The sequence below is a fragment of the Athene noctua genome, chromosome 1 (genome assembly GCF_965140245.1).
Source record: "Athene noctua chromosome 1, bAthNoc1.hap1.1, whole genome shotgun sequence".
Taxonomy (NCBI): domain Eukaryota; kingdom Metazoa; phylum Chordata; class Aves; order Strigiformes; family Strigidae; genus Athene; species Athene noctua.
The window spans coordinates 190,492,202-190,518,202 of record NC_134037.1 but is presented as its reverse complement, the minus strand read 5'-3'; the positions used below and the strand labels follow the sequence as shown (position 1 = coordinate 190,518,202).

The following is a 26,001-nucleotide window of genomic DNA, read 5'->3' as shown; positions in this document are numbered from 1 at the left end:
TACCAATGAGAAACAAGCATATTTATTCCAGTTGCATAAAATTCTGGACTTCTGGAGGCGATGAAGTCATCGAAGGCAGTTTCGGCCTCCCCTTGGTTTCTGAAGCGTCTCCCGCACAGGAAGCTGTTGAGATGCTTGAAGAAGTGATAGTTGGTGGGTGAGAGGTCTGGTGAGTACGGTGGATGAGGCAGAGTTTCATGGCCCAGCTCGTTCAACCATTGCAGTGTCAAAAGTGCAACGTGTGGCTGCTTGTTACCATGGATTAAACCAGCAGCAGACCATCAGTCAGCACGACCTTCTTTTGGTGCAGATTCGGCTTTGGGAAGTGCTGCGGAGCTTCATCGCGGTCCAACCACTGAGCTGATTGTCGCTGGTTATCGTAGAGCATCCATTTCTCGTTGCATGTCGCAATACAGTCGAGACACAGGTCGTTCTGGTTGCAAAAAAGAAGCGCCGACAACACAACTTCAAAACGGTGATTTCTGTGATTCTCATTCAATGCGTGCAGCACCCATTTGTCGAGCTTCTTTGACTTTCCAATCTTCTTCAGATGCTCAGAAACAGTTGATATGCTTACCCCTAGTTCTTCGGCAAGTTCTCAAACAGTTGTGCGTGTATCTGCTTCCACCAGAGCCTTCAATTCATCATCATCCATAGCAGAAGGACGTCTGCGACCTCCTTGATCTTCAAGGTCGAAATCGCCACGTCGAAATTTTTGGAACCAAAGTTGCACTGTCCGTTTGTTAACGCTTCCCTGGCCATATACTTCATTGATGTTTCTAGCTGCTAGCGCTGCATTATGTCCGAGTTTGAACTCATAGAAGTAGATCTGTCGAAATTGCTGTTTTGACATCTGAACTTCAAACCTCCAAAATTTGTCAAAAACGCAGTTTATATTATAATTTAATTATGCAGCGTGGAATTTCATAACGTGAGCTTTTCAAAAACATATAACAGTACGCCAGTCGAGAAGGTACTATTCCTGAAACATATACAAGGAAAATCACATTACAAAATGGAAATTAATTTCCAAACAGCCTAATAATTTCCAGATAGGACTCAGATGTCTGAAAAACAAATAAAACATATGAACCATACTCCATGATACTGTTGTTGCTTGGTGTGTTAGTGCTGTGGGAGAGCAGAGCATCCTTATTTCTTGAGAATTTTTGTAGAATTTGGCTTTTAAAGGCTTTAGAAACAGCAGCACATCTTTTCAGAGGCAACTAGGAAGTTCTCATTGCCTCTGCAAACCCAGGCAGACTTTTACTGCAGAGCAAAAAGCTAATCTTGACCAAAGAGCAAGATCTCCTATTCTAGATTTAAGCTCCAGCTCTAAAGCATGAAATAATTATCGGAGTTTCTGAACAAAATGCTCATTAGTAGTAGTAGTAGTACATAAGCAAACACATTTTTCATTGATGTCATTCACTCAAAGCATTGCACCCTCTTCAGCTGAAACGAAAAATTCCTGGCAGCAAAATGAAATGGCAAGTTCAGACCAAGCAGTCTTGCATGGTGAACAGAGCTAAAACTCATCTCTTCTCTCATGCTTTAAGCTGCTAAAAAGTTTTTTTTTTTTTTTTTAAAAATCCCACTGTCATGGGGTAAGTTCTGTGTATGCTTACAGTAGTGGGGAGTTTCCCGTTCCTGTGTGTATGGACCTGGGTCCACTAGCTGCGATTGGTTGTTGCTCAGCTCTGCCAGGCCCTTCTCGAGTGTGGTAAAGACACGCAGTGCTAACTGAGCCTACTGAGGAGTTGTGTGTCCGGATGGGAGTGCCTTATTAGCCTAGATCTGGCATCCTCATTTTTCTGGTCTTCTCAAGATGTATGGTATTACAGATGATACTAAAGTTGAAGGGTTGCATTTTATGTATGGTAAGAAGTAGAACTGCTTTTGGGTGACTGAAAGATAACCACTGCACTTCATGGGCTAACTGTGAAGTGAAGGTGGTCCTTGCCAAAAGGAGAGTATGTGCTGCAGAGTGGACTAGCTTTTGCTTTATGGATACAGTTAGTAAAGGAGCTGCATTGTATTTCAAATAATTGTCCAAAAAGAAACAACCACAAGGAAAAGCTGGCTGTCTAAATCCTGAAGGTGTGTCTGTGCTTTTTGTTGAGTTAGCTTAGTTCATAGCCTTGAGGATGGCTGCTGAAGTGACATTTACTTGATTTGGCAGAAAAACTCTCTTTGGGGGTCCCCTGGATGTTTTGGTTTACTTCCACAACAAAGGAAATATCGAGTGTGTGTTCTCATATGTTGTCCTCTGAGAGTATTTTACTATTGGAAGACCCTGCTTGGCCACATGTGAAGAAATGAAGAATGATGAGAGCTAGAGATTGTAATGATTCCAAGTGTCTGCAGGAAATACTCAATTGCACGGTTATCACTAGCATAAATAGGTCAGTCTTAGGAAGTCTTTGTTGAGTTTTGGGGTTCCTTAAGGTTTTAACAGTTATGTTTGTATCTTTGACCTTTGGTACCTCTATTGTAAATTTTAGAAATCTGAAGCAGAAAAGTTAATGTTGTGGTGTGGTCAGTACTGTACAACAGTCAAAAAAACCCAACCAAAAAGTCTGCTCCAGGGGATTTGTGCTCTAAAATTAGAGATGATACAGTTCACATACATAATGGATGATCAGAAGATGAATTTGCTGCTAAGCAATGTAGTTAGAATACTGATGCCTTTAATAGCATTTTTCATCTAGTGTTTAAAAAATAGTGGGCTTGAAATGAAGCACTTCTGTATTCTGTCAGTGGCTTAAAAGGTAGTTTGTAAAGCACTTACCTCAGATAAGCTTTGAGGAATATCTTTTCTGATAATTAAACCAGACATTGCACTTCTCATTTATTGTGTTATTTTTTTCCTTCTGGAGTTCTTTGAGATTGTGCCATGTTAATATTTCTCATAATCCTGGTTCTGTACCTGTAACACAGGAACTGAAAATGCCTTTTAAAACGTAAAGTGATTTATACCACTTATTTTTGGTGTGTACACGTACTTCTTGGAAAAAATAGATGCTTGCAGTCTTAATGCTTTCACTCTTGTCATTGAGATTTGAATACAGGTCTGTTAGGTACCAGAGGAGTTTTACACAGAAGGTAAGTGAACAGTCTCGTCTGAACCAAAGCAGATAACACATCAGTAGCAAATAAGAGAGCCTTGAGTCTGTGGTTTTCAGTTCCCTCGGTCAGCTTGCTCTCCTGGCAGCCCATGTGAGATGCTGTTGTAGGACATAATGAAGTAACGACACCAAAGTTCCAGGTCATCAGCAGCCTATTTCATTACCTGTTTTTAGCATAGAGCCTTTTTTAATAATGTTTACTTAATGATTTCCAAGAACAGATGAGAATTTTTACAGTAGGCATAACCGGTCTGGTGCTGTCAAATTGAAAAGGGTACACGAAGATACTTGGCTCTGAGATATTTTATTACTCTTCTGGCTATAAAACTGAATTAGTAAGAAGAGAGTTCAACCTGCCACAGCTTATTGCAGGGATATTTTCCGTTTCATTTTATTGCCCTTTGAGGATTTGATTTCTCGTTATGATAATACAGTTAATTAGTTGTGATGTCTCCCTAACACCAAGACACAGTCACTGTTTTGCTTTTATGAATGTTAAACTGGTGCAGTGTAGCAGCAGAGGAAAAAAAAACCCACAAAGGATATATATGCCCTTCATTTAAATTGTATGCACCTGTGTTTGACAGATACTGACATTAAGTAAGCTTTGAGATGACTGATAATTGTTTTTGCATCCTCGTAAAAACTTAATTCTCTTGAGCCAAGAATTGAATGCTGTGGCTGGAGGTTTGTCACCGATGGGTTTACTTTGTTTCATGGTGGCGTGTCTCATTTTATAGCTTCGCTGAAAGATGCTGAGGCTTGATTGTGTCACTGTGCCTGCATCACGGGGGTTCAGGCACAGAGCAACACAGGTCTCGTGTTTCAGCAAAGGCAGCTGTTCATCTTTGATCCTGGAGATCCTGACCAGTAAAACTTCAAGTGGTTTTAATAAATCAGTAAGTCCCTATACATCAGTTTCGCCATGGCAACTGTTTGTAGCCCATGATGAACATGACAGTTTAAAGTAGCTAAACTGAGTGAAAGAAAAGGACATGCTACCTTGCATCTAAGTTGGGGTAAAGCCTACAGACTGGCAAGTAAAATAAGTTGAAAGTAGTATGGTGAGGAGTCTTAAGTCAGAGTCAGGCCTCCTTTCCCTGGTCTCCTGTAACAGCTTTCTTCCTTCTGTTTAGCCTTTGGGCAGCAGCGTGGTTTTGAGTTAGCATAAACTTCTTGTCATACTGTACCTGATAACACCGAGAGTTAATAATCTAGGTAATTTCATATTCACTCGTTTGTTCGTACTGTTTAAAAAAATTGTCAAGGTATGTGCATTGTTTCAGTGTAGATGAAGAAAAATACCTACTGCTTCCTTTAGCACAACACTCTTTCTCAAGCCACTCTTTTCCCTGGTGTTTCTTGCAGGTGTTCCGCAAGGATCTCATTAGTGCCATGAAACTACCAGATTCTCACCATGTCAACCCTGATGAATATTATATCTTTGCGGACACATGGAAGCAAGAATGGGAGAAAGGGGTTCAAGTTCCAGCCAGTCCAGAAACTATCCCACAGCCTTCTCTCAGGTAATGGCCATCAGATGCAGATCATGTGCACCAAACATCAACTTAGAGAAGATGGTCTCTCAGAAATAGGTTGTCTAAATGCAGTCAGCTTTTCTATGTTATTATAATTAAATCTCCAGTGTAGCAGCCTTCAGGCATGTTCTTAAACCAAACAAGTACCAATCTGGAAAACATTTCTGTGGCACTTCAGTCCGGATCTGATTCTTTCTGTATGCTGTTATAGTATCTATGTTGTGAGTTTAAGAGGAGGATCTGTTTTACTGAGTGACACAGTGATGTGAATTAAAAACTGTTTTCTCATTTGAGTATGGTGAGTTTAATAAATTAAAAGTAAAACTGCATCTTAGACACGTTACTTGAAAGGCTTCCCATAAAGCATGATGATACAGAGCAGTACCCACACAGTAGTTACTGATACCTGATAAAGTTACTTACTTGTTCATATAATTTAATTTTGGTTATTGTTGCTAGAGCTTTAACCCTTTCTGCTGCCTTTTGCCACAAAAAAACTGCTTAACATTGTAGAAGTTTGGTGATCCCAGTTTCAAAATATAGATAAATAACCTTTTGTTTCTCACACTACACTTAAACTAGGAAAACATGACACTGTAGTCCCGCAACCCTTCCTGGTGGAAACAGTGTGTTTCAACATAGAAACGTTATTGTCAGTGTGGTCTTTGAGACGAAGATAAACGAATTGTCCAGTGAAAGCGCTGATGCCAGCATAATTTAATTTCCACTAGGGTTATTGTCAGTACCAAGTTATTAAAAATAAATATATTGCATCTCATACCAGCAATATTACATTAGAGGAAAAAATAGCTATAGGTTTGGCTGGACCAGAGAAAACAAAAGCTCACAAGGGAACAAGAGGAAAAAATGAGCAAGGTGAAGGGGGAGGAAGAATGGCAGAAGAACATTGTTTGTACTAACATTGACAACTCACATTGTCCAGAAAGAATTATGTGGGATACTGCTTGACTGCTCCCTGCTTCTTCTTTGCTCCTCTTGCCTTATTTCCCACAGTTTTTCTTTTCGCCTTGTCCTGGGTAGGCTTAGCTCCAGAAAGCATGCGGAGCTGCTCACGCATGACACTGTTCCATTCAGTATCTCCCTGGCTTCCTTTCACATGCAGGGCCTCTTGTGTTGAATTCAGGGAGATTAACTTTATCTTGCTAAGGTCAGTCTTTCCATTCCCATAGGCTAGTCTACTAATCAAACGCTGAGTTTTATCTCTTAAAATAATTGAAAGATTGAAAACACCAATATTTTTCTCCCTTGCTTCCTAGATGATTTTTAGCTGTTTTTTCCACTTTACATTTTTGCTTGGCATCAGAATGGTTCTTACTTAACAAAAATAATACATTTGCAACATGGATAAAGTGTCATTTACAAAATAAGGGTAGACTGTTTATCCCAAATGAAGATCAAGCGTTTCCCCCCCCCCCCCCCCCCAACCACACTGCAGTAGAATAAATTAAGCTTTTGTGAAAAAGCTGGTATTTTCAAGAAATCAGTTGGCAAGATTTCCTTCTATCATTTAAGGAGAATATAGAACAAAGATTGTAGGGGTGTTTGTGCATAATACTTTCTGCGGGTTTCAAAACCGCTTGCATCATAGCACTAGTAGCATTTGTTAAACTGAAAATCATATGCACAGCCTTACATTTTAAAGAGTTCTGTATACGTAGAGAACCTTAGCACATTTTGTGTGAAGAAACTAGATTTACACAATCCTGTCTCCCTAGCCTGGCTACGCTTACTGACTAGTTTAAGATCTGTGAAACAAGGTTTCTTTGCCCTTATAGCAAATATTTCACGTCTTTCAAGGATGGATCTTAAGGAAATAGAGTTACAGCTTTTTTTTTTTCTTTAGGGTTGTAGCAGAAAAGGTGAAAGAAGTACTGTATACACGACCCAGGAAATACATCCACTGTTCCAGCCAAGAGCCCACAGAACCAGGTTACATCAACATTTTGGAACTGGCAGAATCTGTGTGTCGCTATGACTTGGATGACATGGACATCTTTTGGCTTCAGGAGCTAAATGAAGAGCTTACAGAAATGGGTAATTTCACAACACATTCTAATTTTAAAAGCAGTTATTTTCTGTTGTTTGAGTTGCCTGCTGTGTGAGATCTCTTAAAGATCGCTGAACGAGAATTGAATGGAAATGTTAAGAAAAACAGGAGGTAAAAATGCTTAAAAAAATGGATTGATCTGTTGATGTTTTATGTTTTACCAGTTGTGCCTAAAAACTTCTTCACATCCAAAATCATGTGTCACTTCTGCAGACTAAGACAGGAGAGAAAGAGCCCACACCAGGTGGAATTAATTTTGGGACTTCCAAAGTTAAAAATTTTATGTAGAAAAAGAAATAGAAACATCTGCTTAAACTTGAACATAACATATATTGCTACAAATACAGAGCTCTGAGGAGCTTGCATGCTGGGTTGCTTAACAGAGTAATTAAGTTTCACACGTTAGCCTATTTAAAATCAGCTAAGTAAACTTTTTTCTATCCAATTTGTGGGTATAGAGGGCAATGAGCGGGAGTGAGCTATGGAAAATAATCGTGGCATTAGAGTTGTGGTGGAATTGCTTGTGTGGTTGGCATTCTTCCACAGATGTTTTCAGGTCCTTTAAGAAGGACAGGTGGGCAAAAGGAGGAGATGCTTGGCATCTCCTGGGTTTGCTGTTCACAGACAAGGAAGAACCTGTAGGGATGTGATAACTGATGACGGCATTGACTGTAGTAACTGTGAAATAATAGTGACTGAGATCCTGAGGAGAATGAGGAAAGGAAGTAGCCTCCCAGTCCTGGACTTCAGGAGAGCAGGTTTCTACTTATTTGGTTAACTGGTAGGTGGGATCTGGGAGGCAGCTCTGAAGAGCAGCACTGCTGAAGAGAGCTAGCAGGATTTTAAGGACAGTTTCCTCCAAGCACAAGAAAGATCCATCCAGACATTCAGGAAAACAAGTAGATGTGTCAGGAGACCAGCTTGGTGAAGGAGGGCAGTCATACCTGAGCTCCAGTGCTGAAGGATGTATGTAAGAGGTAGAAGCAAGGGCAAGCTTCCCAGGCATATGGGGATGCTGTTAGCAAAAGCCATTAGCTTTTCTGAGAGGCAGATCTCAATCCATAGAGGCTTTTAAGACCTGACTAGACATACTCTTGAGCAACAACTTTGTCTGGATTAACTGTTGATTCTGCTTGGAACCAGGGACTGAGCTGGACCCCTTGGAAGGTCCCTCCCCACCTGAGTAATTGTGCAATTCTTTTTATACAGGGAGTAAGGAAAATATTCAGGCATCAGAGAGAGCAGTTTAATAGCAGAAGGCACTTTTTATCAGCAGTTATTTATCTTTTCTATCTCCCTGTTTATCATTTGCAACAAGGAATTAAAATTAGTAGCCATACTCTTATGTATAGTCCAGCAGAGTCCATCAGTGAAAATGTTAGCCTCTGATACTAATGTTACATGAATAACCCAGGCTTTAAAGGTCTGAATAAATAGTGGACTGTGGACAGCAACATCATTTTTGACGGAAGATTTTGAGAGGATGCAGTTTGGAGATTTCTTGTAGTTGTGAACATCGTAGGGTTTCTTCTGCAGTGAACATCCTGAAGCTGCAAGCTGAGGACCAGTCTCATAACAAATCCTTCTTAATTGGTTCTGCTTACACAAAGTTTGATTAGCGCTGAGTGTATATAGCATGTGTAGTGTTCAAGTGAACAGATAGTATAGATTTCCAACAGTATATTTAGTTACGATTTTATTTTTAAAAGCCCAACAAAACAATAAAAGCACTTTCCATAACCATCATGCTGATCACTCAAGTAGTGTACTGGATGGTACCAGGTGGTGGTAACTTCTGTATCATGATAAGATCTAAAGTGTTCTTGGTAAGTTTTATTTCCTAGGGAGTTAGTCTTCAGAAGAACATCCTGTGTGATTTTGGATGTCATTAGTGTTTCTTAAAATGATGAGAGTGGAGGAAGGGTTGTATGGGAGCCGTTAGTAGTTGGAGCAACTGCTGTCTTTTGTGCTATAATGTCTCTTTCAAGTCTTGTGACTTATGTACAACATAAGCTTTTACTCCAGTAGTAGTTCTACTTGTATTTATAAAATAATGCTACAAATAGCCAGTGAGTGAAAAAGGTTTTCTATTTTTATTTTGTTTTTTATTTTTAGTATGCATGATGGGAGAGAAGACACTGTCTACTGCTTTAGTTGCTAGAAGTCGTCCTTCTGCCTTCCTGCATCTCGGACTCGATCAGAGGCACCTGATTGTCCTCTTAATTTCCTTTCCCTATTCTGTGTTGCAGGATGTGGGCCCCTGGATGAAAACACAATGGAAAAAACAATTGAAGTGCTGGAACGGCACTGTCATGAGAACATGAATCATGCTATTGAGACTGAAGAAGGATTGGGTATTGAATATGATGAAGATGTCATCTGTGATGTGTGCCGGTCCCCTGACAGTGAAGATGGGAATGACATGGTGTTTTGTGACAAGTGTAATATCTGTGTCCATCAGGTTAGTGCATCCAGAAATGTTGACACTGTCCTGTGGTCTTAGTTAACCTTGGGAAGTCTGGATTTTGAACCGGAGGGCTTTGTGATTTTCTGTTTATGAAGGGTGTTATAATGCTAAGTTGAATTTTTGCACCCTGACAGTTACAGTAGATTAAATGGCCTAGCATAGTAAAAATGTGGACATCTACAGTCTAATAGGAACACAAAATGTGTTCTTGGGACTTGCAGATACTTACTTTGTGACCGTAAACAATTTTTCCCCTATTATTAAACCTGCTTTTGAAGATAAACAGGTCAGGAGATGAGATGCTGGCTATTTGTGAAGGATCTAAAGATTATTTTTTCAGAGCTGGGGTTTTTCCTCCTTGACTGATTAGTTAATTGGACAGACACAGACTGTCCAAATTTGAAGCGACGTGTAGATGCTTTAACAGACTGATCTTTTTTTAGAAAGCATAAGCACCTGCAATAACTGTGCTCTCAATCTGAGCATTGCTCGTGTTTATAGTGTTTCAGATGTAGCTAAGACTTTACACTGACTGAGCTCAGCATAGTCAGGCAGGGCTATCCTTATAATCAAAACAAGGAGATGAATCCTGTGGTTTTTATGCATCCTGTTTCTGGAAGGGGTTTTTGCTATAAATTGAAAAGAAGATTTTTTTAAAAAATATATTTTTGTACTGATTGCAAGTAATACTTGGAAAACATATCTGGCTGAAAAAGGACCTGTCAGCTCCCTGCTTGCAGTGGGCTGGCTTCCAGCCCAGCTGCTTTCCTGATCTGATTCACTGCGTGAAGCAGCCACGTGAGCCTCAGTGCCAGTAACATGGCCAGTGACAGGAATGTGGCCAGCAGCTGGGCTGCCTGCTTCAGCCCCTGCTTGTGCCTGTTTGAAAGTAATGATGAATTTGCAGTCAAAGTCTCATGGTTGCCTGCTGACAGCTGAGCTTGAGCTGATGGCCTGCTGCCTCCTTGCTTCTGACCCTTCCCCATGCCAGATCTGCCTGAAACAAACTGGGGAGTGTGTCTGGGCTAGAACTAAACCTAACAACAACTACTAATTTGATTCTTAATCTGAATCAGCTCTGGTTCACCAAGTAGTGTTAGATCTGTTTGTCATCACACAGTTTGGAGGGGGGCGGGGAGGAGTGTGAGAAATTTTCTCCTTCATGGTTGCCTCTCATGCTGGCCCAAGCCCACTGTGAAGTTACTGGTTTAGTAGTCTAGGCCTCCTCCATTTATTAGTTCGATTAGTTTCAGTTCGTTTCCAACCCCCTAAATGTTATCTTAGGTGTGATGCCACTTCTGCTTTAGTAACAGAAAGAATGCTGGTGGGAGTGTGCCACATAAGAGAAAAAAACACTTGTAAAATTTAGATTACAGCTCCCCCTGTTGGGGTTTTACAGCAGTCATCACATCAAAATAGCGTTTAGGTTAGTCAGCTGTGCAGAATTTCATTCAGGAAAATCCCCCTTTCTACAAGCCTGACATAAATGTGCAATGTTTTTTGATATACTTCATACTAAATACTGAGATCTTATCATCAGAAGGCTGGGAGGGCAAGTGTGGGAAGTTTACATTGGATTTGAATCAAAAAGATGTTACAGCTAATGATCGTGTTCTGTTGAGGCTTTCAGTGTTACTGTTCCCAGAGATGGTGTTAGGAATAGTGGGATTTGCCCTGAAAGCCACCCTTTTGATAAAACCTTTATCTGAAGCAGTTGAGTGGAATTAGACCTTGGTGGCAGTCAGTGGTTTCAGATACAGTCAGTTTAATATATGTGTATGTGTGTAGAGCGTGATATATCTAGAACCGCTAGGAATTTGAATCAGAAAGCAGACTAATTTTTTTTCTTTTCATTTTCTGAGGGGTTAAGTGCAATACTCAGGAAATAGGCATCAAACCCAGCACCTTGTAATTGTGGTATATGCCATGATTTTTGTTGCAATATTATATAAATATTTAAAGTCACAAAGATTCACAGAACTGTAACCACAAAGGTAATTTAATGTTGCAGGAAACGGTCTTCAGTCAAACAGCTGATATCCCTTCACATCTAAATAGAATTATGTTAGGGTATAAATATATTATCAGTAGGAAATTGTGATTTTTAAAAAGGATTGGATGCAGAAGCCGACTTAAAGAAGTGTCTACCGTTTTTGCTTCAGAAATTTAAAAGTCACTAAAAGCAAAGATGAAGGTTCCTAACACCAGTGGTGTTGTGCAGTCACAATGGGTATGTTTTACACTATAAACAAATAATATCAGCACATCTTTTAAAAAGAAACCTGAATAAAAAGGCTTTGCTTTGGAGGCTGTTTATATCTTTGATCACTTGACTCATTTTCAGGTGAAAAATTTAGAGAAGGATTAAGTGAAGGCCAAACGGTGCCTTTATTGTTTGAAAGCTTTGCTCTGTATGAATATTAATGCTCATGTGTGAAATTGTTTCAGCACAATGATCTCAATACCTGTTTTCCTCCAAGGCCTGCTATGGAATCTTAAAAGTACCTGAAGGGAGCTGGTTGTGTCGCACATGCGTCCTGGGAATACATCCTCAGTGCCTCCTGTGTCCCAAAAGAGGAGGTGCCATGAAAGCTACCAGAACAGGGACCAAGTGGGCACATGTGAGCTGTGCTCTCTGGATTCCAGAGGTACTTTCTATCTCTTTCTTTTGTATCGTAGATTCCTTTCTGTCCTCTTCCTTCTTGTTCCCTTCTCTGTCTTTTTTACATTCTCATGATTTAAGGTATCTGTCTGGCTTAATACCAAGCTTTATTCTGATGAGTCTGCACAGTCTGTGAAGACTGGGAGAGAGTCCAGCTTATGTTCCATTAATTAATCACTTTGTTCCCTCCATTTACTCAGCAGTCACTTCTTGGTGCCGTTATGGTATCTGAGCGACCTGCTAGAAGTGGTTACTAATGTAAGCTAATGTTCACTGTACAATTGCAGCTTCACTGTCTCTCTTATTTTCTGATTAATTTGTGTGCTCAGTTAGGTGTACGATTTGCATGAATACATCCATCCACTCTCTTTTTTTTTTATTTAAAGGACCCTCCCATTGCATTATTTTTGTAGGATGGCTTCCAAGATTTGTTGTTAAGGTGTTTCTTGAACTAAAATTTTTCTGAACGGTGGGGAGATGAGGCTTTTTATCTTCTATGTTACATTTTCTAAGTAAAGGCTTTTTTGATATATCTGTGCATATATATAATGGAGAGTTTCATAATGAAGCTTCTTCCATTTTGAATCAAGTTTAGCATCAGAGTATAACTCTGTAAATTGGAGTGTTCACTCATGTATAGGTGGGGTTTGTGTTTAATTTGTACTTGGAATATTTCCGTTTTCTGGTAAGATCCGCAAATCCGTTACAGCGGGTGGTTTAACGTGAGGTGGTAGCCAGATCTGTCGGCACTATGACATCAGGGGGATGTATGCCTTATTTTTGGAGTCTTCTGCTCCCAAGCGCAGCCAGGCCTCATGTTTGCAAAACTTTGAGGAAGATGTTAAGATTCTGGGTATTTTTTTTTTTTTTAGCGTAGCAACCACAGGCAATGTGTAATTCCTAGCTCTGTCTCAGGCATATATCTGCTTTTCAAGGAGGTTATCTTTGTAGCTGCACTTTTCCTTTCAGGCCTGCTTGTAGTTCCTGGCATCTCTTCCACCTTTAAGGAAAAAAGGGTTGAGAAAAAAACCAAAATATTTATTTATTTTAAAATTAAAAAAAAAAAAAAAATCTTCAGACTTCTCCTGTACTTACAAAGTATCTTGGCTGGAAGCTCTCCTGGTTTTGAGCAGACTGGTTTTCCTGAGAGGTCATTTTTGCGTGTGGTTGCCTTGATGCTCTCACCAGCAGAAGAGGAACCCGCAGGTTTGGGAAGCAGGTGACAGCAGGGCAGGGAGCACACTTCGCCTTCTGCCTGGCCACCTCCCTCCAGGTGAGGGAGAGAAGCTGCTGGGGGAGCACCCATGTGACAGAGCTTAAATCTCTGTGTTACGAATTATAAAGTCACTGCCATTTCCTCTTGTGGCCCTAACAAAATGGAGCAAGGCAGAATGCAGAGAGAAGTAAGCCATAAACATGTCTGTGCCTTGTGGTAAAAGGTTCAAAGTGAGGGACTTCATGAGTCACCAGGTATAGGCTAGCAATGTTGCAGGCAATTGCATCAGATATTTTCCTTCATTAACTCATTTGACACTGTCTTAAAATGTTTTTCCTTCCTTCCTTTCCTTGTGAGCTAATGCTGTCAAAAGGCTTTCTTGACTCTCACTTAACGGATTGGGACATTTGAAGGTTTTTACTTTCCAAAGTGTACTCATTGTTGGTTTATATCCTTTTATTGTTATGTCTTTATTGTCTTTTAGCGTAAATGTGTAGTCTATTTCATGTTTTATGAAAAGGCAATCTTTAAAAAAAAATTAAAAATAATAAATACTGAGACCAGAAAACTTATACCCAGTGTTTTGGAATTCAAAGTGTTTCTCTGCCTTGGATAACCCATTACATTCAGTGTGGCGTCAGTGAAGCAGAAAGTTATTTTTCATTGCTACAGCTGTAAGGGTATCAAATTGACTATCTTTAGCTGCTGTTGTGAGTGGCCATGCTCTAGCCGCTGGGCTGCCCTTCCCAGCCACTGATGCAGATCACTGTGCACTCCTGCAGCTGCGGTGGCAGGTTAGCAGAAGACAGCAGGGCGACGGTCGAGATGGCAGCTCGTGTGTAACAGTGGCAGAGAAGAGGCTTCAACAGCCCACTGTCTTCATTCTCTCCCACTTCTAAAACTTCAGAGTGTAGCAGTCGAAATGTAACCTGATACAAGGTGAAGAAATAACAAAACAGCTACATGTTACTGCAGGTGGATAATTTCTGCTGTGGCATGGGAGGTTTGAGGGAATGAAAAGGTTGGCCTCTCTGGATCCCTTGTGAGCGGCAAAGTTCAAACAGACATTGCCTTGACTCCTCTCTTTGAATATCAGAAACATGCAGGCAGCATGAGGCCAGGATAAATAAATTGCACCTGACTCTGTAAGTGCCTCTTTGTGCTTTTACAAAGTGGGGTAATATAAACAGGCAGCATTACAAGCTGAATGGACAGTATTTCCAACATAAATGTTCCCTGACCTTATGAGTCCCCTCAGGGGAAGGAGAAGGGAGGGCACTAAACAGGGCAGAGAGGGACAGGGAAAAGGTCTGTGTCAGTTCCCAGCTTCTGCTGGGAAGCCTGGTGGAGAGCTAGTATTACTCAGTCTCCAGAAAAATTCTGAAGATTCTTTTTGAAAGGAAAACCTGACAAATTGTTAGAGTCCCTTAATTCCTAAAGGAATTCTTGCCGCTTAGTGTAGTGGTAACTGGGTCAAGAATTGCGGTCAATCTTTGTACAATACTGTTTCAGAAATACCTATGCAACTTGTAACCAGCTCTATTTTGAGGAAGGTCAAGTTAGATTGATGAAAGGCTCTTTCATTTTGGAAGCAAAAAAGCTACATTTGATGATGTTTAAGAGTGCTGGACATGATTATGTGGAACAGTGCATTCAAGCGTTTCAGGGACAGCTTTGTTGCATTCCTACCAATTTATAGGAAGGCCACAACAGATTAAATTGATTGTCATCTCTACTTGATGAGGGTATCACATTGCCTGCCTGTTCTTGTCTGGTAAAACCTGAACCCTCTCTGAAGTGTCTCACTATCTTCCTAATGGACACTTCTGGAAATACCATGCCACAGGTTGATCTCAGTATCTTCCAGATGATGTGGTTTGCAGTTGGGGGATCAGAGGGTGAAGTACTATTACAAATATAAATCTTATTTGAGTCAATTTATGTCACTAATTCATGAACTACTGATCAACTTTTTAAAATGCGGAAATTATGAACCAAGTAATCTCTTGCAAAGCTGTCTTCTCTACCTACTTAAATGATCCTTAGAGCGATGCATAAGTGATAAGGAAAGAATAGCAAAAATACTCAGTTTGAGCACAGCAGCCATGACTCCCAGACTTGATGAACATAGCACTGCTATCTTTGAGAAAGTGTACCTCACAGAGGAGGTCTACTGAAGCAAAGCCTTTCATCCTCAGCAATTAAGCAGGCTTTAAAATGAGCAAGTGCATCAAGTGATTGTTGATGTACCCCTAAAGGGAAACTAGGACATTCAGCTTAGTCTACCGGCTCTTGTAAAATCAGTGGTTTAATTATGACATGTTAAACTAATTCATAGAACCTGGATTTCCCTAGGAAAATCTTATTATGGAGTTAATCTATGAAAATTACTGAGTATAAAGCTCTTGAAGTCTTCTAGAAAAAAAAAAAATGCTGCTCAAATCTCAGCCTTAATTCCTTTCTTGAGAAATCAGCTTTATTCTGGCCTCACATAGCATGACCTAGGAACCTCCCTTCTTTGAATTCTTAGATCTGACCCCTATGAGAAGAGGCCCCTATCCCGCCATGCAATACAGGTCTGCTCTGTTCAGGTGAATTGTTCATGGAAAGTGTGGAGATTTTCCTAGCTAGAATCAACATTGCATGTCTGCTTCAGGCAGGTAGCCCTCCAAAGCATATAACTGCTAAATTCAAAAAGTGCTATGTAAACATCAAAATCCAAGCTTTTGGAGACTGACATTCTTGGGACAGAACAGTCATCTCGCTGAAATCTTTTGTCATGTGCCATTCTCATACTGGCCCAGTTCTGCACGTTTGTCATTCAGAGCTGGCCAACTTTTTTGTTTCTACCCTTGGATAAATCCTGTCTGTCAGGAGTGGTTCAGGGATGCCTACAGAGATAATTTATGTCTGGTTTGGTGTCCAAATTATGGAGGACAGTCCTTGTTTCCCAGTATGGACAGCAGGCAGCTGAGAAATTTCTATCACAATGGACATATAGACTTTAGTGTAACAAAGAATAGGAAAAGGTATCCTGTGCTTATCTGAATTTTTTTCTTTCTTTTAGTATTAATATCCATAATCTGGTCTCCCAGAGACAAATGGATCATCCAGACTAAGTATGTGAAAACTGGCACAAGAGAATATACCGTGCTTTGCAGTAAGAGAAGTTTGTTGTATTCTTTCTCAAATTATACTTGATGAAATCTGTAGCTAGGAAAGTGCATTAGAATCGTCTCTTGCATTGGGAGCGCTCAAGGGAAGGGCAGAGCTAGAAGTGAGGTTTTTTCTGGTTGCTGACTGATAGACCTGGTTCTGCCCCAAATTGTGAGCTGGTAGAAATATCTATTGTAGCAGATCTGTGGATCTTTAAGAAGGAACTTTTCAGGTAAGTATAATGTTCCTATTTTGTTCCGAGTAGCTTGTATTTCAGTACTTTTTAAGTTAGACCTGTTAAAGCTGCACAGGAGATTTTTTTAAAAAAAAAAAAAAAAAAAAAAAAAAAAAAAAAGGAAAGGAAACAAACCTAAGCATCATTTACTGCAGTTTCTCAACTGGTTCTTGACAAGACATGCTGTAGATCCCTCAAGTGTTTTGAAGAATTGCAACTTTTAGCCACCAGGTTAAACTAGTAGTATTCCACATTATTATTTTCATGTGGGGTCTTCTAGGATCCCTTGCTGAGAAGTATGAACACACAGAGATCTCAGTGAGATATATGTGTCGTCGTATTTCTTCTTCCAGTATTAATGGAGAGCTTGTTTTTATTGTGTTGGCAGCTGCCTTCCACACTGTTTTTTTGTTTGCAGGTTAGTATTGCTTGCCCAGAAAGGATGGAGCCGATCACAAAGGTGTCTCACATTCCACCAAGTCGATGGGCTCTAGTGTGTAGTTTATGCAAACTGAAAACTGGTGCTTGCATTCAGGTACGTAGTTGTCCTGTGGTGACTCTGTGTAGTGAGTCTATGTGAGAGGGGCAATATCAGTTTTGCATTTTGTTATTCCTGTGTTCGGAGATGCTTTGCAATGCAGGTGGAGGTTGGATCGATGCCTGCTTCATAGCTGTTTGCTATCAAATTATTTCACTAGTGTAGAGGTTGAGGAGTTGGTCTGAGTTGCCTCCTTCTGAATAAGGCTGAGATGTATAAGGGCTGCTGCTGTGTGGGTCAGAGATGGATAGAAAGGTCCTTCCATTGAACACTGTTCACAAACAAGACAATACTAAATCGGGTGATACCAGCTTCAGAGATCAACAGATATTTTTGAGAGTGCTTAGGAAATACGTTTTTATAGGGATGGGCTTTCATGTAATTAAGATAATTCTGTCCTTTTCTCTTGTTTGTTGCTGTTGGTAGCGACTGAGGATTTTTGTTTTATTTTGGCTATAGTGCTCCGTGAAAAGCTGCATCACTGCCTTTCATGTCACCTGTGCCTTTGAGCATAGTTTAGAGATGAAGACTATCCTGGATGATGGGGATGAGGTCAAGTTCAAGTCATATTGTCTAAAGCACAGCAAAAACAAACAGAATTCGCTGCCTGATGTTGATGAGCACCCCAAGAGCATGTCAGACCAGAAGCAAACAGAGAGCGAGAAAACCAGTTTGCGAGCCCAAAAACTCCGAGAGCTGGAAGAAGAGTTTTACTCACTAGTTAAAGTGGAGGATGTTGCAGCAGAACTGGGCCTTCCTAAACTTGCTGTAGATTTCATCTACAATTACTGGAAATTAAAGCGAAAAAGTAACTTTAACAAACCATTGTTTCCTCCCAAGGAGGATGAAGAAAATGGCTTGGTGCAGCCAAAAGAAGATAGCATTCATACTCGCATGAGGATGTTTATGCATTTGAGGCAGGACCTAGAGAGGGTAAGAATTTAACTGGTAAAGTTTTGAAAAACTATTTGCAGGTGAGCATGGTCTTTGTTTGTGGATGAAAGTGGGAATGGGGTAAGCACAGGGAGATGATTTAAAAAATAATAATTAAGAAAACAAAAACTGAGGCCTTCAACTCCAGTCTTTTGATTTGCTGCACTGCCTGCTGCAGAGATTTTCAGGAACTTTCCCTTCTCAGTCCAGTGGGAGATCCAGGGTGAAAGGAGTGCTTCCTGACTTGCTTAGAGGTTATTCCTTTATGTATTTTAAGATGCATGTTTCCATGCACAATGGACATATTTGCAAATTGACTCTTTGATTTCAACTTCAATTGAGTAAACGTTTAAAATAATTGAGTAAATTTATTTGATCCATCTGTAGTAATTGCTAGTGGTACAGATTCAATAACAAAAAAATGTTACTTCAGTTAAACAAAAGTAAGTGCAAACAGCAAAGGAATGGGGCGTGCTTAACAAATTCTTATCTTTCACCTTCTGTCTTGGGATGGAGGGACTTGTGGTTTGTAATTAAAAAGATGTTTTGTTATGGTTATAATAGAACAATAAATATTAGCCAATTCTGGGTTTGGAAAAATCAATCTGCCTAGGTAAAGCAGTAAGTATTCTTCGGTGAGTGTGCATTAAGCTTTTGTAGAATCCTAAAAACATATTAAAGCAGAGCTTCTCACCCTTATGGTGAAGGCAAGTAGGTGAAGTCCAAGATGATTAACTTCCACAGTGACTTTTTGGCTCCACACATAGACAAGAAGAATGCTGGCCTGTACTCAGACCACTTCCCGTGACATTTGATTCAGGAGTGTTACCTCTCTTCCCCAGGAGTGTGCTGGTGTCAGCTAGTCTCAGGTAGTGGGCAGGTTGAATCACTTGTCACTCTCTTGACCTAGGTGCTTTCACTGCACGTAGCTGCCTTAGGTGCAGCTGGTTGGTTACTGGTTTGAAAATAACCCACTGAGTCTACCACTGCTTGTGGCTTAACCATAACATGCTTCAAATGGAGGGTTGGGATTCTGGGGTATTTTTCTTTCAAGAGACCATTTCTAGCTTTTTCTTTTTGAATGGTTGGTTTGCATCAAATTTTCTTGAAATTGATGTACTTATTCTGAGTGGAGATAATTCATAGTTTGAAACATCTGTCTCAAAGTCTCTGAACTTCTCCTGCCACAAAACATTCTACTCAGTTACATATCTTGGAATGAATATAAATTTGGGAATCTTGGAATTTCCTTTCTGGGGAGAGAGGTTCCAGTTCTGAACAGGTAGAGTTGAATGCCGGAGGAATTATGTTTGGCAAATATCTTTCAACCAGACCCTACACTGTTTCTGTGTTCTGGAAGCTCTTTTAAGTGTTTATCAAGAATTTGCAGTGCCTCTTCCTGTTCTCATTACATTAGGTGGAAATGTTGCTATTAATTCAAACAAGCAGTGAAAAGAAAATTACGTGGAACTGAATCACAGGATTGTTTGGGCTGTAAGGGATCTTTAAAGATCATCTAATCCAACGTTCTGGCCATGGGCAAGGACATTTTTCACGAGATCAGGTTGCTCAAAGCTGTGCCCAACCTCACCTTGAACATTTCCAAGGAGGGGACATCCACAGCTTCTCTAGGAAACCTGTTCCAGTGTCTCACCATCCTTACTGTAAAAACTGTCCTCCTTATGCCCAGTCTAAACCTACCTCCCTTCAGTTTAAAACTGTTGCCTCTTGTCCTGTCTCTACAGGCCCTTATCTTTCCCTGTTTTTCTTATAATCCCCTTTCATATAAAGAAAGGCTGCAATAAGGTCTCCCCAGAGCTTTCTCTACTCCAGGCTGAATAACCCCAACACTCTCAGCCTTTCTTCAGAGGAAAGGGATTCCAGCACTTCTGACTATCTTTGTGGCCCTCCTATGGACACGCTCAAGCAGATCCATGTCCTTAGACTGGGGACCCCAGAGCTGGGCACAGTTCTCCAGGTGGGGTCTCACCAAATCGCAGTATAGGGGGACAGTCACCTCCCTCTACCTGCTGGCCACATTCCTCTTGATGCAGCCCAGGATACAGTTGGCTTTCTGGGCTGCAAGCACACATTGCTCCGTCATGTCCAGTTTTTCATCCACCAGTAGCCCCAAGTCCTTCTCTGCAGGGCTGCTCTCAATCCATTCATCCCTCCAGCCTGTATTGATTCTGAGGATTGCCCTGACCCATGTGCATGACCTTGTACTTGGCCTTGTTGAACCTCATGTCAATGCAATGGAGTTGGAAAAGAAATGGTTAATGTGTACATTTTACAAGAAGCCAGAGTGTTCTTGTAGAGGCAGTCTGCATGTTAGTTGTCCAAACAGGCTGGCTCTCTTGGGTAGCTTTGTAAAAAGTATTACTTTGTAACGCTGCAATAATTTTTGCAGAAACAAACATAGTTTAGCTGTTAAAAATCATTCTATAAAACATTTTGCCTGGAAATTCTGGGATAATCCAATATGGTGGGCAGTAACATGCCTGGCATTGTATATAGCGGAAGTAGGCTTACAGATGAGCAAGTCTTAGAAATTACTTACTTGCCTTCTGACTGGAATTTGTGTTTGTTCACTGTTCTTACAGATGAAGAGATATTCTGCTGTCTCACTGAATGTATTCAAGGGATTCATTAAATTGGCAATTTAAAAAAATCCATGATACTTTTTAAAATTCATAGTTACATATGTTCAGTAATATTCACAAAAACTTTGCCAAGGGATTTTGCACATGATGTTGTCTCAATGCTGTTGTTGATGCACTTTGTTTAACTATGTCAGGATTTGTTTTCCTCTTGTCTATTAAGTCTTCTGTTGTTCTTCCTCAGGTAAGAAATCTCTGCTACATGGTAAGCAGGAGAGAGAAACTGAAGTTATCTCACAGTAAAGTACATGAACAGGTCTTCAATTTGCAAGTCCAGCTCATTAATCAGGAAATTGCTGCAGGTAATCATATAAATGTAAAATATTTACAGATTCTGTCTGTATTTAAAATAAAAAATGTGTTCTCTTTATGTTCCTGCTTAGTGTTTTTAACACTGCACATCTGCCTTTAAAAACTTTCTTCAAGTTCACAGTCAGTGAAAGTAGCAACATACACAAAACTCTTTATTCTCTTAAAATATTTCATTGGATATTTCTTTCTTTTATGGCTGTTTCTGGTATATGCCTATTACATATCAATTGCTATGGCATCCATGTAGCAGAAACAAGCTGGTAGTGATCTCTCGGTTTTTGCTTCCTTGGGCTGCTGGTTTATGGTACTGCTTCCCCACAGCAAGTTCTGTGCTGCTGCTTGCTTTTCCAGCTGAGAAGGTTTTTTGCTTGCTGTCAGTAGTTGGTTCCTTCAGGCAAAAGAGAAGAGTGACTGATAGGAATTGCTGCTGTTCTCATGTTGCCTTGCATGCTTGATGAACAGGGCAAAGAAGCATTTTTTGGCTTGTCATCTGCAGTTACTCTCCTTCCTTCTGAAAGAGTTTAAGTGCTGTGGTTTTTAATAGTGAACAGTAACTGGTTAGGAACGCTGATGTACCAAAACCCACTCTGCCCTTCATTTTTATAGTGACTGTTTTGAAATAAGGAACACAACATTTGGAAAGAGGAAGAGTATACATTGCAGTGCAATTACTTTTTTTTTTTTTTTTTTTTTAAGTAGGGAAGGCAGCTACTTCTTCAATGTGAAATTAAGATCCCTCTGTTCTTTTAAGATACATACTATGTTTTTAATGACCAATTTAGAGTGAAGTCTGTGCTTTTATTTTTTTCTACCCCTGAAATGTGGATAGTTTTCATTAGTACAGACAACGTGTTTTTTTTAAACTGTTTTAGATCAGACTAGTGTTTTGTGGAAGCAGCAGTACTCTACAGGACTTCGGTTTTGTGTAAATACATTTTATTAGAAATGTCTACTAAATTTATTTTATGTCTTTACAAACACAAGTGCTTTTTTAATGCTTATTAGAATAGCTTGATAGCTACACTGCAGTGGTGCTGTATGCATATAATATCATAAAGATTAATATATTGGGGTGAAAAGACTTTTAAAGCATAGCGAATTTTATAATACAAAGCAGAGAGTTGAACTAATTCCAAATTGAAACTCAGTTTGAAGCATTGTTTTTTCTCCATCCAAAACTGCATACGAACCTTTTTTATAGCTTTGTTGGAACTACTTCAGTCGTATCTCAAAGCTGGTTCAATTCACTGCTTAAAGCTCTGTAAAAAGGGCACATTGTTGTTTTTAATGGAAATGCTAAAATACTTACCTAAATTCCGAAATGCTGGATAATTTGGAACAGTTTTCATTATCCCAACTTCTCTTTAATGTCCTAAAATAATTTCACACTAATTGTTTGCAAATGCTTCTTACTGTTGAATGACCTTATAATGCACTATAAAACTTGCTACAGATAACAGAATGATTACCTTCTTTTAAAAAAGTCTTTTTCTTCTGCCTTCTCGTCTCTTTCTCCTGTAGGCCATACCCTGACAAGTGCACTAGAGAACACACTGTTCTACCCACCTCCCAGGATCACCCTGAAGTTAAAAATGCCCAAATCAGCACTAGGAGACTGCAAAAATAACTCGCTGAAGCCTGGCAACAGACCGCTTTCTCCTGACAATAACAGCACTGTTTACAGCAAACGGAGCATGCCGATGTCAAAGGAATCATTTGAAATTAAAGCAAAATCTTACTCCAGGTATCAGCACGACAGCAGAAGTAATGGGTTGCTGGCAGGGATTGGCAAGCCTCGGAGCGAGGTGAAGGATTCTGGCCCCACGCAGATGCCGGAGTTTTACCGGGGCCAGCCGTCCGGGAAGCCCCTAGCGCTCCAGGCGGCTTTGCACGGACAGTCTTCCATTGGGAATGGGCGGGTGCAGCAGGAGAACTCAAGGCTGGCAGCCAAGTCCAACGGTCTGATGGGCAGGGCTGGAGACGTGAGCCAGAGAGACAGCTCCAGCCAGACACCCTACGAACAAGAGTCCATGCTCACGGCTCACTTGGCCAGCCAGAGCAGTTTCAGAAAATCCACCATAGAACATTTTAGCCGGTCCTTTAAAGAGGCTACCAACAGTCTGGTGAGGACCACGGAAGATCTCCGGTGCTGTGAAAAGCCAACGAGAAGACTTGCAACAAAAGATCGCTTGTGGAGCAAGCAGACGCTTGAAGGGGCTCCATACCAGGACAACGACGGGTACTGTCCTGACTTAGAGCTGAGTGACTCTGAAGCAGAAAGTGATGAAAACAAAGAGCAAGTGAGGTTAAGACGCAGTAGCTCAGAGAGAGAAAGCCCAAGTAAGGACTTTGGAAGAGATTGTCACAATAGAAACAAAAAGAATATGATTTCTCACAGTTCGGTACAAAGGTGATTAGAAGCCCCCACGGGGTAACTCAGCCTTTATGTATTCCAGTGTACCAGTGCAAAGCTCAGCATCAGAAGGTTCCAGAAAATAGTCCAGGACCTACGTTAGGAAGAGTTGCAGTAGGGGATGGGGAGAGGAGAGAGAAATCAGAGTAGTTTTGTTCAACTGTGAATTGGCTTGCAGTCTCCGCAAGGTTAACTCAGCTATTGCAAAGTCATGTGGAAATCGATGCGGTTTATTAGAGGGTAACATCTGGGAGAGCACGGAGTGGTTAACCTTTTGCGTAAATTCAGGAAACTGCTTCCCCCTTGCCAGTTTGTGTGAGGCAACATGTTCATGTTACGTCAGTCTTGGGGTGGTGGACAGGTGTTATGTAGAAGTCCTTGCATCCCTCTAACATGTCGCAAGAGACTGCAAATGGAGACACTGAAAATGCATTTTTATGGCACCTGCAGTATGGATTTGATCCAGCAATGCACTTGTGGATGTGTTAGGAAGTTAAGCATGTGCAGAGTCCTGATGGTTTCCCCCCAGGAACGTTTGTGCTCAGATCTCCCAGCACATGCTGGTGTGCTCTGCTGGATCAGGCCCAAAGTGACTACTAAGTGACGATCCTCTTCTGCAGGAGGCTTTGCACTGCAGTGGCGTTTGCAGGCCCCTTGCGGAGGGTGGAAGCAGGCATTGCTGGCGTTGCCAAACTCGCTGACCTCTAGATGTGCCCCCATTCCCTGCTCTTGCTGAAGGTTGTGTTTCTTTTCACAATAATTTGCTTATTTTGTAAATATACAACTTCTAGTACTTCAGTTTTTTTAACCTCTGTACATAGTTGCTTGTTGTGGGATGCACTTGTAAATATTTTACCCAGCTAACAAGTACAGATGGCTAATTTTGTGGATAGTGTTTACAAAAGTAGATGTACTACTTCAAAGAAAAATGCTATTTGACACTTAAATTTAGGCAATCACTGGTGATGCTGGATTCCTCTTAAAACCAAGATTTCATGTCCAGAGGTGTTAGTACCTGGTATTTTTAAAACGAGCTGAATTAGAAATAATATTGTCTAAACTTTTAATGCACGCACAAATTTTCAGCCTTGGTTGCCTGAATGCAGGTGTAGGAGCCTTACTTCTGGCATCTAGGTTTGTAAAATTATAGCCAGTCATCATTTGGAGTATGGTTTTTTTTAATTGCTGAAAATCTATTATTTTATTAAGCTGTTTTTCAACCTCTGGATCAGTTGCTGTTTCCCAAACTAACACTTTTTTGTATGTCCTTTAAAATTAGCAATTGTTAAGTAGCGATTAAATTTCAGCCAGTACTGAGGAAGCGAGAAGGGAAGGGAATCAATTGACAGGGGGTTTTGTTTGAATGCAAACAAACTTCTTGTTTTCCAGATGGTGTTGTGTTGATCAACGAAGTAACTGCACTGTTTTTCTCTGAAATGCTGTACATTTCATAAATGCACAACGTCCTCCATCACTGGCTGAAACGAGCCATAGGTTGTATGGGGCACGTCATACAGCTCCTGTCTGTTGAGGGTGCATTTTGTCCAGGAACAAAAGGTGTTCCCCACCCAGTGTGAAGATGACTATGCAGAATCCAAACCAACACCTGTTTATCTTCATAATCTTAATTTATTGCTTTTTAGCTTGGGAAATGGCAACGACAGTTTTTGATTTGTTTTAAACTTTGGAATCTCCCTAGTTGCAATAGGACTAGCAGGTCAGGGGCTGGAGGACTTTTCAGTAGTGGAATAAAAAAAGGTATACCTGGCAATTCTGCTCTGTTTGCTTCATGCATCTTAATTATTTTTTTTTTTCACTTCTTGATTTTATGTATATTTGTGTAATTGATCTTTCTAGAGCTGTATCTTCAAAATGATTTCATTTGGTGTAAATATGCAGTAGCATTTTAGGTTTCCACATATTTTATTTTAATGGGAAATGCTTTGTGTTCTAAGCCATGGGTCATTCAGAATAAGTAAACAAATGTCTGTTCATTTGTATTCCAGTTCTGATTCTCTTAGTTCTCCTTCGATATTTATTGGTGATCCTCTCTCGCTGGTCATGAAATTTTATGAAGCTTGTATTGGGAACACTTATCTGGGAGGTCAGCAAAGCGTTCATGTTATTTTGTGGCCGGAAGCCTATGGCAGAAGGGAGGGAAAATGGTGCTTCAGCAAAACTCAGTGTTTCTGCTCTTCTGGGGTTATTAATTCAGTTGTTTCCAGTCTGGGCAATGGTTTTGCTAAATTTTACATGATTTTAATAGATATATGAAGGAGCCCTTGGTCATGTAGTTCTCAAGTATTGTCCCCAAAGTGCATTTGCTAGTTTTTATTGTGTGTTCGGTGGCTAACTGTTTGAAGTATTACCTCTTAACCTTATTTGTCAAAATTTTTTTGTGTTTTTGCATTTTGTTTTATATATATAAATATATATATATTCAATTTTCCAAGATGGACTCGGTCTTTTTCAGATGTCCCCTTTTTACAAGTACTTTTTCATTAAATTATGAAACTGCTAACAGTATTTTCATTTGTTGTGATTTATTCAGGGCTTTACCCTCAGTGTCTGGCAGGTTGTTAAACTCATCAGTCTAACAGCAGTACTGTGTCCATCAGGAGTAAATTATTTCTGCAGAGTTGGCAATACTTTAACAAGTTGAAGTGTCAAGGAAA

The 26,001-nt window shown here is 40.3% G+C and overlaps 1 protein-coding gene across 2 annotated transcripts in view; it reads left to right on the top strand.

The window, feature by feature from the left end:
- The window catches only part of JADE3 (jade family PHD finger 3), a 67,613-nt gene extending 41,761 nt beyond the window's left edge, over positions 1-25,852 (top strand). For both annotated transcript variants that reach the window (XM_074908053.1, XM_074908061.1), the window contains exons 4-11: positions 4,497-4,654; positions 6,531-6,721; positions 8,984-9,195; positions 11,682-11,849; positions 16,889-17,005; positions 17,468-17,941; positions 20,786-20,903; positions 22,435-25,852. In XM_074908053.1, coding sequence (XP_074764154.1) covers positions 4,497-4,654; positions 6,531-6,721; positions 8,984-9,195; positions 11,682-11,849; positions 16,889-17,005; positions 17,468-17,941; positions 20,786-20,903; positions 22,435-23,327 — 2,331 coding nt within the window. In that variant the 3' untranslated portion in view covers positions 23,328-25,852. The remainder of the gene's footprint in view (positions 1-4,496; positions 4,655-6,530; positions 6,722-8,983; positions 9,196-11,681; positions 11,850-16,888; positions 17,006-17,467; positions 17,942-20,785; positions 20,904-22,434) is intronic.
- The last annotated feature ends 149 nt before the right edge of the window (positions 25,853-26,001 follow it).